Consider the following 12,682-nt stretch of genomic DNA (forward strand, 5'->3'; position numbering starts at 1 on the left):
GGATTGGACATTCTGGAGGCAGGAAACATGTTTCCGCTGATGGGTGAGTACCGAACCTGAGGACACAGCTTAAAAATACGGGGTAGATCATTTAGGACAGAGATGAGGAGAAACTTGTTCACCCAGAGAGTGGTGGCTGTGTGGAATGCTCTGCCCCAGAGGGCAGTGGAGGCCCAGTCTCTGGATTCATTTAAGAAAGAGTTGGATAGAGCTCTCAAAGATAGTGGAATCAAGGGTTATGGAGATAAGGCAGGAACAGGATACTGATTAGGAATGATCAGCCATGATTATATTGAATGGCAGTGCAGGCTCGAAGGGCTGAATGGCCGACTCCTGCACCTATTGTCTATTGGTCTGGTTGGGTCTTGAGATGCTGGCAGGTTAGACTCTTGGGGAGGTGTATTGCTGGGTCTATGAGGTAAGTATGATTTTAGTTTAATTGTTACTCAGGAGTTAGACTGTCTTTATAAACATGCAAATTCTCCTGAGTAACTATTTTATTGAGCAATTTCCTCAGAATTTTCCAAAGTCTTTGATTTAAATGGAAACTTTTGAAAGGCCTCAGACAGAAATGAATTGCCCAACAGAAAATTCAATTTCCCGGGTTATTCCTTCCGTGGAACCTATGGTTGGGATCTCCCAGGGTCCCGACAAGCAACTTCATCTACCTTGGAATAATACCTGTCCGGCCAGCAAAACATCTAAATCAACATTTTCTTCCAGTCTGAAGTCATGCAAATTCTCTAAGAACATTTCCAGTTGGTTAAAGCGACTTTTCAAAAGCTTACGTTTTTGAAAGAGGTCTCCTTCAGATACAGTCTCCCCTGCACTGAGAGCTGCTTTGTGGACTGTGTTCACTGGGACTTTAGTGAGTGAGAGGGAGTTTTATAAGGAAGGAGAAGGTGCTCCTTTCTTCTACCTTTTCCAGCCTCCACTAATTGGCCTGCTACTTTGGTAAATAACTGGTGTGTTATTCCACTTTTCTAATTGTAATAAGTACTTTTTACAACTTACCATATGGGCTGGTCAACTAAGCTGTGTGGAATGCTCATCCTGTGGTATTTGGGACGTTATTGACACTTCATGTGTTCTTTGACCAACACATCTGCAGGAAGTGCTATCTGTTACACGAGACTTGAGTTGTGGGATTTTGTACTTGAAAAGTGGCTTGAGTCACCACTGTGTATCTGAGAGGCACATGTGCATAACATATCTAGGGAGGCACAGACAGCTAGGTTTGGCGTATACAGGCAGAGAGGGAATAGGTGACTGCCAGGCTGTCTAAAAGGAACAGGCAGTACAAGAGACCCCCTGAGTTTATCTTCCTTGTGGATCAGTTTTCTGTTTTGGATCCTAGCGAGGGTAAGCTTCCTCAGAGAAGTACAGCTAGAGCCAAGTCTGTGGCATCACATGTGATTCAGCTGTATGGAAAGGGAGATAAAGAGCAGCAGGGCAGTAGTGATAGGAGGTTTCATAGTCAGGAGTCAGCCAGACATTTAAGTGGCAGTGAATATGTCTCTAGGGCGATGTGTTCCCTCCCTGTTGCCAGGGTGAAGGATGTCACGGAGCAACAGCAGGATATCCTTCAGGGGGAGAGCAAAAAGCCCAAAGTTGTGGTTCATGTTCATACCCATGTCATGTACAAAGAGAGATGAGGTTCTGTAAGCAGGATTTAGTGATATTTGGAAGGAAATTAAAACTTAGGTCTTCAAGAGTAGTATTCTCAGGATTAGTCCCAGTGAGCACAGAAATAAGGAGGATAAGTTGGCTAGGGAATCGGTGAAGGAGGGAGATAATTAGATTTTTGAGGCATTCGAACAGGTTCAGGGGCAGGTAGGGAACGCCTCAACTTCCACCTCGGAACACTTCAACCCAAGGGCATCAAAGTGGACTTCACCGGTTTCCTCAATTCCCCTCCCTCGAACTTATGCTAGTTGCAACCTGCCAGCTCAGCACCATCCTCACAACTTGTCCTGCCTGCCAATCTTCCTTCTCACCTATCTGCTCCACCCTCCTCTCCAACCTATCACCTTCATCCCCACCTCCATCCACCTATTGTACTCTTTGCTACCTTCTCCCCAGACCCATCCCCCTCCCAGTTATCTCTTCACCCTGGAGGCTCTCTGCCTCATTCCTGAATAAGGGTTTTTGCCCAAAACATTGATTTTCCTGCTCCTCAGATGCTGCCTGACCTGCTGTGCTTTTCTAGCACCACCCTGGTCTTGACTCTGATCTCCAGAATCTGCAGTCCTCACTGGAACTAATATGTTCACAGGGGAAATTTGACAGTACTTTTAGAGAAGTTTGAAGCTACCTTGCTAGGGGGATGGGAACCTGAAGGGCAACTCAAATTGGAAGGAAGGAGATCAATGGCAAGTGAAATTAGAACGCAGGCAAAATGGGGGTGAGCATTAAGTAAACTTGGAATGCAGAAAAATATCAAAAAATCATAGCTAAGCCCAATCTACCTGACTGCATACAGTACTTACAATAAAATAAGTGATTTAAATAATTAGATAGCAGGAAATGAATATGATCTATTTGCCATTACAGAAAGATCCCTGCTAGATGACCAAAACAGGCAACTAAATCTTCAGAAAGACAGGAAAAAAAGGAAAAGGAGGTGGTGATGCACTGAAAAAACTGACAGGGTCAGTACCATTAGTGAGGGAGAATTTCAACTTCAAAGAATAAAATGTGGAATCTGTTTGGGTGGATCTATGAAACAGCAAAAATTGGTAGGAGTTGTTTATAGAGCATCAAACATGAGTGATAATATGGAGCACAGTATTGATCAGGAGGTAAGAGAAGCATATAGCATGGGTAATGCAGTAATCACGGATTACTGCAATATACATGCAGACTGGGTAAAGCTAATGAGTCCTAAAGCTGTGGAGGACATGTTTCTGGAGTGTGGAGGGGATTGTTTTTCTACAGCATTATGTTGAGGAACCAATCAGAGAATAAGTTATTCTAGACCTGTATTATATGCAATAAAAAAGGGCTAGTTAATAATTTTGTTGTAAAAGAACCTTTTAGGGACAAATGACAATAATATGATAGAATTTTATTTCATTCTTGAAAGTGAGGTTGTCCATTGTGAAACCATGATGTTAATGTTGAACAAAGGAAATCATGAAGTTATGAGGGACATCATGACGAATGTGGATTGTACATGGGTCTTGTAATTATGAGTCTCAGGCTGATGGTTTGGATGGATTCAGTTCCCACCATGGTAGATGGTGAAATTTGAATTCAGTTTTTAAAAATCTGGATTAATGACTATCATGTAACCACTATTAATTGTCATAAAAAGCTACCTGGTTTACTAATGTATTTCAGGGAAGGAAATCTTTCATCCATACCCTGTCTGTCCTATGCGTGATTCCAGATCTACAGCAAAGGAGTGGGCAAACTCGAATGGCAATACTAGCAACAGCATAGGAATTCATAGCAGGGAAAGGCAATCCAGCTGTTTGAGCCTGCTCCACCATGATCATGACTGATCTTATCCTAGTCTCAACTCCACTTTCCTGCCTGCTGTATATCCCTTTATCTAGCTTTTCATCGGAACCATGTCTATTTCCTTCTGGAATCCGTTGATTAATACTGCCTCCACTGCACTCTGGGATGGCGACTTCCACAGATTCACAACCCTCTGAGAGAATGAGTTTCTCTTCATCTCAGTTTTGAATTTACCTCCTCTCACTCTATATCTATGACCTCTTTTTTCAGACTGTCCGCCAAGGGGGATCTCCTCTCATTCATTTGAACTCCAGCACATACAAGCCCAAGCTATTCAGCTGCTCCTCACATGATTGTCCTTTTACCTCCAGAATCAATCTGATTAACCTTTTCTGAACTGCCTCCAGTACCACGATATCCTTCCTGAAGTTAAAGAGATCAAAAATGGATGCAATACTCCAGGGGTGGTCTCACTTTTTACAATTGTAACAACACTTCTTTACTTTTATAATCTAATCCTTTTGTAATAAATGCCAGGATTCCATCTGTCTTTCTTATTATATGCTGCATCTACACATCCACTTTCTGTTTTCATACACAAAGGCGCCCAGATCCCTTTGCGCTAACGCACTTTGAATCTGCTTATCATTTAAATAATGATGTGCCCTTTTTTTATTCCGGCCAAAATGGACAACTTTGCGCTTACAATGCTAGCCCAGCTAGTGCCACTCACATCTAATTTAAATAAATTTAAAGGAATTATGACACAATATGCAACAATTATACATTTCCTCAAGGCACAAAAACCCCAAAAGTCAGTCAATTGTGCCTAATAAGTTAAAGATTGTATAAGATTAAAAGAGAAAAACCTATAAAAAAGTTGCCAGAAATAATGATAAATGAGAACTTTAGGAAGCTTTTGATAAAGTCTCTCACACCAGGTTGCTTAGCAAAATTAAAGCATGTGGGCTAGGAGATAATATGGATTAAGGTTTGACTATCAAACAGAAACAGTGGGAATAAATGGGTCAATCTCACATTGGCAGCATGTTACTAGTGAGTTCACAACAGATATGAATGATTTGGATATAGGACTAAATGTAATATTTCCAAGTCAATGGAAATCAAGATGGAAATGTGTGCTGTGGGGAAGTTGCAAACTGGCTTCTGTAGGTTTTCAGTAGATTTAGTGAATGGGCAAGAACGTGGCAGATCAAATGCACTTTGAAAATATAAGATCATTCACTTTGATAGAAGAAACTGATGTGCAGAATATTTCTTTAATGGTAAAAGGTTAGAAAATGTAGATCCACAAATGGACACAGATAGCCTCATCAATAAGTTACTGTAGATTACCTTGGAGGTACAGCAGGCCATTAGGAAGGCTAATGGTAAGAGGTTTTGAGTACAGGAACAGCAAAGTCTTGCTTCAGTTGTACAGCACCCCATTTGAACTCCACCTGGAAAACTGTATGCAGTTTTGGTCTCACCTCAGCAAAGTTATTATTACCTATGAGGGACTATGACAAAGGTTCACCACACACGCTTATGGGATGGTGGGACCATCCTATGAAGAGGGATTAGGAAAACCAGACTGTATTCTTGAGATTTGTGAATAATGAAAAGTGATCTAATTTAAATTGACAAAATTCACAAAGGACATAAACAGAAAAGATGTTTCCTCTGCTAGGGGATCTATAACTCGGGTGGAGGTGGGAATACTATTATGGACTAGGCCAAATCCTTCAAAATATTTTTAAAAGATGGCCTAGACACCAACTTTTTTCTTATTTTTAAAGGCAAGTGGGATTGCATTCTGGATGCAATTTGATTGGTCAAACTACCAGGCCTGAAGCAAAACACACTTTATTCTTACACTATACATGTAGTTAAAATATAAAGAAAAGGAAGAAGAATTAGGATAATGTAACGTTATTGGAAAACCTAACAGAATAATAGATTATTTAACTACTAAACAACAACTGTTGCAAGATAGTAACACCTCATAAACACACCCCCAGCAAAGGCACATTTAGTAAAATAGATTGTCACCCATGCAATTCTCTAATCCAGGAGGAAAGAAAATCAAGAGAAAACTCAGAGAGAGAGAGAGAGAGAACTCAAGCATTTGCTGTAGCAGGGAGATATGTATAGCACCTTCCAAACCCAACAATACTGAAAGTTAAACTAAAATCTTGGTTCTGTAGGAGCTTGACCCCTTCATGCTGCTTCTATTGTTCCAACTTTAGAAAACCCAAACCTTCACAAGCTGTTTGGAACAGCCAGCTCATCTCCTCTGTCTCAATCTCTTTTTTTAAATAAAACTAAGGACAAAATATACCTCTTAAAGCCACAGTATCATTACAGAAACATTTAAAGAGGGGAAGCCATTAAGGTTGAAGATGAGGAGAATGTTTTACTCAGAAGAATTCTGTACCTCAAAAAGGAAATCTGTCATGGAATAGCTTTCAGAATAGCAATGATGTAAAGGTGAAACTGTAAAAAGTCATTGAAGTCATGGTCAAGTTAAATGACGAAGCACATAAAATGTTGCTTCTGGGTCCTCTTTGCCATCATGAGGATGATCCGTGGGTTCGGTCTTGAATCAAAGCCTAAAACCCTGAAGATAGTCAAAGAGAGTGCCTTTATGTTCCTTCTCGTGTCCCAACACTGCCATCTACCCCGACCTGCCTCATCTGGTATTGTTGGAAAGGCAGGTCAGATTGGAGGTCAGCCCTGTCCACATTGTATGGATATGCTTCAACAGCAATGAATGGAAAGAAACGAAGTCACATCCTTTACATAAGGGCACTATGCCAGTTGGAACATCAATCAAGACAACTTATTTAGTATTGAATGTTGATTGTATTCTCACAAGGTTTGGTTAGCATCGCTCAACGTTACAATTCTTTCACCAACTGAATCATCAATTTTTGTCTTTTAATTGTGACACTTACCTTTCTGATTTGCTGAGGGCACTAAGAGCACAGACTCGGGGGAGTTTCCAACTGAGTTGTAGGCAGTAATTGATATTACGTATGATTCTCCAGAAAGAATGAGACTATACTCCAGGTTAGTACTGTTGATGCACATCACTGCCTGACTTTTTCTTTCTTTTATCTTCAATTGGTATCCTTTTATGATACCATTAGCCTCAGATTTGCTCAGTTCCTGTATGTTTAAGTTAAAGTTAAATTTAAATTAGATATATATTTTTATTATGTTTACATCTGTTAAATGAGTGAACATTAGACTAATTAAGTACAAAATAAGGATAGCATGCAAACACTGGCAGCAATACAAAGAAAAGCCGTGAGTGCGAGGAGTCTAGGATTGCAAGAATCTTCTTTTCATAAAAAAAAAGATCAGTACTAGATTGGGTTTTCAGAATGGTGGATGTGAAAAGCTTGGAATCATTTAAAAATCAATGAGATGTAACCCTGGTTGGGATAGATGGGGTGGAGGACAGAGTTGTACTGGAAAAATCAATGGTGGACTGAATTGTGTTTATCAATAGGAATTTTCTGAATGTAGACACTTCAAAAATGTGTAGGCAAAAGTGAGGACTGCAGATGCTGGAAACCAGAGTGGTGCTGGAATAGTTACACATTTTGTAAGTTTAGATCAGAGTGGTGCTGGAAAAGCATCTGAGGAGCAGGAAAATCGACGTTTTGGGCAAAAGCCCCTAATCAAGAATCCTGATGAAAGGTTTTTGCCCGAAACGTCGATTTTCCTGCTCCTCGGATGCTGCCTGACCTGCTGTGCTTTTCCAGCACCACTCTGATCTAAACTTAAAAAAATGTGTAACTATTGTATGTGGTCAGTGCTAAAAGGTAAATGGTATTAAAAATGTATATTGTAGGTTTTTAAGAAAATCATTTCAGTTTAAAATCTGTGCAATGAAAATTAAGTTTCAGGGAGGGCATAACGGGTGAATGTGGACTGTTTCAAAATCTATTGAAATCTGCCATTTCATCTGAAATCACAAGAGGGAGACTTTTAGAATGGACCTAGCCTTGGGCAAAACAGTGCTTCTTGCCTCAACACACATCAAAGTGGATGCCTTTCAAATTGAGAACTATGCATTTGAAGCATTGATTGCTTCAGCTGAAAGATAATAGTTGAGTTTAGCCCCAAAACCGAGATGAATCAGCCATCATAACTGGAAAGATGATTCATCAGTCTGAATCAGATCATTAGCAAGTTGACACATACAAAACTGAACACAAAGGGGAGTTATGACCAAGGCAAAAAAAAAGAAGAATGTGCTCATAAACCAAATACTGTTTGGTTAAGGGAAAGCCAGGCAGATGGTCCCAAAAACAACAGAACTGCTGGAGAAAACTCTCCCTCCCAAAGTCTGCTGTTCTGAGGAAACTACCTGTACAAGAAAACACCACTATTCAACTATAGAAGCCTTCTCAGCTGCTAGAAGAGTTAACCACTTCAGTTCATCAATAAAGAACTCACAAAACAAGTGCCAACAGTACACCCTAGAGATTTACAGGGATTTAAAACTTATTTTCTTCTTGTCTTAACTTTACAGATACCATGATTGAAACACTTAAAAATCTTGTTAATACCTGCCAGAGAACTAACTTTGATATTCTTTTTCCCACTGAACCGACTTCGTACTGATACCATATCCCATTGTGTTGACCCTGCTATATTCCAGTCTCTCAACACAGACACCATCTCAGCTTCTCACACATGTTACTAGAAACAACTACAACTGGGATTGCCTGAGCCCAAACTCTTCACAGAATGAAGCTACCAATGTTTCCCTGGCTTTCCCTGAGTCCCAGTACATTCAGCAGCATAAAGTTAATTGCTGCATTTCAGCTGCATGCTGCTGACCGCCTCTTTATCTGTTTACTGAACCTTGATGTGATCTGTTCTGTTTACATCTTCCAAAAGGGTTCCATCCCTGTTGCTACGCAGAATCTACTGAATCAAAGCTGGGTACATTTTATAAGCCAAATGTTGCAATTTCCAGTCAACTAGAGGTCACCTCTATAGACACCACTGATGCAAACATACAAACAAAAGATATGAATAAAATGTTGATCTTAACATGTGTCATAGAGTCATAGAGATGTGCAGCACGGAAATAGACCTTTTGGTCTAACTCATCCATGCCAACTAGATATCCTAACCTAATCTAGTCCCATTTGCCAGCACTTGGCCCATATCCGTCTAAACCCTTCCTATTCATATACACATCCAGATGACTTTTAAATGTTGTAATTGTATCAGCCTCCACCACTTCATTTTGCAACTCATTCCATACACCCACCACTCTCTATGTGAAAAAGTTACCCCTTAGGTTCCTTTTTAAATCTTTCTCCTCTCACCTAAACCTATGCCCTCAAGTTTTGAGCTCCTCCACCCTGGGGAAAAGACCTTATTGACCTGATAACTCAAGACTCTGTATGCTCTAACTTCTCGCTTCAGAGATAGAAATTTCAACCTTCCAGCACATTCCTCAGTAATGCCCTGATATATCAAAAATCTTTTGTCATGATAGTATTAAAGTATGGAATATTGGTTTTCAAATCTGATATTCTTTACCTGGGGTTTCATAGATTGAAATGATCCTGAAAAGGAAAATTGTTTGACTTAAAATGAACACAACAATCAATCACCACAGAGGTTGGCCAGACTTTGTGAAATCGTGACAAACATTCTGAACAGAATTCATTTTTGTATCAAAAAACACTGAAATTGACCATAAAATGGCCAGTGAAATGCCTTGCTTGTTGTAAACAGCCTATCAAACTTAAGAATATTAAGGTACATGAATTTCAGTGCTTAAATTATAGATAAATTGATGATTCCAAAGACAATAGGAATGTATCGAACAGCATCTCCCTTTGATTGCTCATAACAAGTGAGATATTGACCATAAGCAATTAGGTTGTGCTCACAAAACTCAACACACAGCATTCAACATGAGATGTGATTCTGTGATGGGACAGAATTTGTTAAATAATCTTCAATGTGCTACAAAATACACTGTCAACTAAATTAAAGTTGTCAGTTGGGTTCCGTTGTGACACACTTGCATATATTGGAAACAATGTGCATTAATAAACAAACATTGTGGCTGTGTCAACTCAACAAAAGAATAACAGCCGGTTTATTTTTCAGGCAAGGTCTTGATCAATCAGTGTCAACTTGATGGATTTAAAATTTAAACAAAGCTTGACAGTTAACTGTCAGTCATAATCTATTTGGCACATTCTCCATGGCAATGCTTCTCCAAATCAGAGTTCACTTGCCAACAATTTAGCACTCTCATCTTATACAATACAAAAAAACAGTTTTCCCTTTTCATTGGCATGTCTTCCACACTGTCCTGATGAATGCAAGACAAAAAGTTTGGTAAATTGTGTCTTTTCTCAGCAATACTCAATACACCACCAAATGACACGGAGAAAAAAACCCAAAAGAACTGCAGATGCTAGAAATCTGAAACAAAAACAGACACTATTGGAAAATCTCAGGTGTGGCCTGAAATGCAAACTCTGATTTCTCTTTCCAGATTCTGCCACAAATGCTGAGGTTTTCCGCAATTTCTGTTTTTGTGACAGGCAGAACGAAGCATCTTTAGCAGATGTAATATGAAGATCCTTGTGGGATTTTTAAAAGAATCAAAACTATAGACTTTACAATTTAAAGAAATGTTTTAGTAAATCTAATATCCAGGGAAAAAGTTAGAATCATTACCTTCCACATGATGAGTACTGGTCTATTTTGTGAATTTGGATTTTTATTTACGATCCACAGATTTGGCCCTTGAGATGGTCCTAGGACAAAAGTATAAGAGAGAAACTTTACTAATTTTTTTTTCAATAAAATATTAAACAGGATGGATTGTAACATTACTTAGATACACAAAACCTAAGTGCTAATGTGTACATAAAAGAGTAATATTCCAATTTTTTGTTCCTGATGTGGTGCCTTGACCTCTACAGATGTACCCTAGAAGTTTAGATACATAATTTCCTGACAAAAATTTTAAGTGCAGGAAAATAACATGCAAAATAGGCTAGAATATCTGAAAAATGTAAGCAGCAAGCAAAATTACGGGCTGTCGGCAAATACAATTAGGAAACATTTTCCAACTGAAAACCAACCTTAATGAGACTAAGTAACATATCCTTCCCTATTCCACTTTCACTGAATTTTAGCCATGCATATGCAGCACTTCAGGGTGATTAATGAAGCAAGCATCACAACTACATGTCTCCCACGGAAACAAATGTCCATCTTCTAACTTACATTATTGCCTTTTACCTCATAAATTTTAATGTCTATGTAGCGATAACAATAACTTTTATTTTGCAGCCCCAGTCATGTATTAAAGCATACCAAGGTCTTTCATAAGAGCGTTATACTGGAGAATGAAATACACGGATGACATCAAGGCTGATGACCAAAAGCTTGGTCAAAGAGGCAGATTTTCAACATCATCATTTAGGAAGTGAGACAGAGACTTTTAGAGTGTGCCAAACGTAAAGGCTGGAAGTATGGTCACAAATAGTGGAGATTAAAATCAGAGTTTCTCAACTCTGATCAAGGAATGAGAAACTGAGCAGATTATTGACTCAGAGGGGAAAAGTCATGGAGAGATTTGAAACAAGGATGAGAAGTTCTAAACAGAAGATTTGCTTCACTGTAATCCAAGGTCAGTCCAACTGATGACAGGGATGATGGATGAACAGGACTTGGGTGTGAATTGGGACATAGATGGCAGAGTTTGGAATGCCCTCAAGTTTACACAACATAGATCCTGAGAGGCTGGCCAGAAGCATAGTGGAATAGTAAAACCTAAAGGTAAAAAAATGCATTGGTGAGGGTTTAAGGAGCACTTGCGTCAGACAGAGATGGTTTGTATTAATGATGCTGCAGGTGTGTGGTTAGGAATTCAAATCAGGGTCAAATATGGCATCATGGTTATGAACAATCTGGTGAGTCCTAGGTGCCAGGGAGCTGAATGGTGTCAATGAACTTTTTAGGCTTTAGTCTTCATACCCAATTGATAGTCTCCAACAATAACATAGATCTCTAGGCCTGATACTAATCTTTCCAATTCTACAATAAAATAGTGTGGTCTTTAAAACTCACAGAATTACTAAATAAAATTGGGCCTGTAACTGCAGAATGTCAAGGTCAGAGGATTCAACATGACATCTCACATGATCCACTATGACGTTCATCGTGACAAGTTATGGCATAACAAGTCAGGGGAACCCTCAAGATGTTTATGAAGCATTGAGATGAACATTTGACACACCACAGGACATCAGGCCACAATTCAAATGTTGGAAAATAAATTAGAGGAGATGGATATTTAATGATTGGAGAGAACATGATGGGTCAAAGGGCGTCTTTCTGTGCTGCAAAAACTCTATGACTCTAAGTCACTCACCTTAATTATGATCAATATAAACAATATTAAAAATGTTCTCTTCACTTGATGCTAAACCAAAACTGTTGTCTAAGTAATTGCTGATTTATGGGATACAATTTTGGTGGGGATGTTGAGGAACAAGGATAGTTATTAAATGCAGTTGAACCTCCACCAGTGGAGTGCCCCAAGGATCAGTGCTGGGTCCTCTACTTTTTGTCATTTACATAAATGATTTGGATGCGAGCATAGGAGGTACAGTTAGTAAGTTTGCAGATGACACCATATTAGAGGTGTAGTGGACAACGAAGAAGGTTACCTCAGATTACAACAGGATCTTGACCAGATGGGCCAATGGGCTGAGAAGTGGCAGATGGAGTTTAATTCAGATAAATGCAAGGTGTTGTATTTTGGGAAAATAAATCTTAGCAGGACTTACACACTAGGGAGTGTTGCTGAACAAAGAGACCTTGGAGTGCAGGTTCATAGCTCCTTGAAAGTGAGGTCGCAGGTGGATAGGATAGTGAACAAGGCTTTCCTTGGTATGCTTTCCTTTATTGGGGAGAAAGTGAGGTCTGCAGATGCTGGAGATCAGAGATGGAAATGTGTTGCTGGAAAAGCGCAGCAGGTCAGGCAGCATCTAGGGAACAGGAGAATCGACATTTCGGGCATTAGCCCTTCTTCAGGAATGAGGAAAGTTGGTCCAGCAGGCTAAGATAAAAGATAGGGAGGAGGGACTTGGGGGAGGGGCGTCGGAAATGTGATAGGTGGAAAGAGGTCAAGGTGAGGGTGATAGGTCAGACT

The 12,682-nt window shown here is 39.6% G+C and overlaps 1 protein-coding gene across 2 annotated transcripts in view; it reads right to left on the reverse strand.

The window, feature by feature from the left end:
- The window catches only part of LOC122549302 (interleukin-6 receptor subunit beta-like), a 70,319-nt gene that overhangs the window by 25,695 nt on the left and 31,942 nt on the right, over positions 1 to 12,682 (reverse strand). For both annotated transcript variants that reach the window (XM_043688870.1, XM_043688881.1), the window contains 2 exons: positions 10,195 to 10,274; positions 6,423 to 6,636 (listed from right to left, as the gene is read on the reverse strand). In XM_043688870.1, the coding sequence (XP_043544805.1) occupies positions 6,423 to 6,636; positions 10,195 to 10,274 (294 nt within the window). The remainder of the gene's footprint in view (positions 1 to 6,422; positions 6,637 to 10,194; positions 10,275 to 12,682) is intronic.

Source organism: Chiloscyllium plagiosum, chromosome 1, assembly GCF_004010195.1.
Source record: "Chiloscyllium plagiosum isolate BGI_BamShark_2017 chromosome 1, ASM401019v2, whole genome shotgun sequence".
NCBI classification, from domain to species: domain Eukaryota; kingdom Metazoa; phylum Chordata; class Chondrichthyes; order Orectolobiformes; family Hemiscylliidae; genus Chiloscyllium; species Chiloscyllium plagiosum.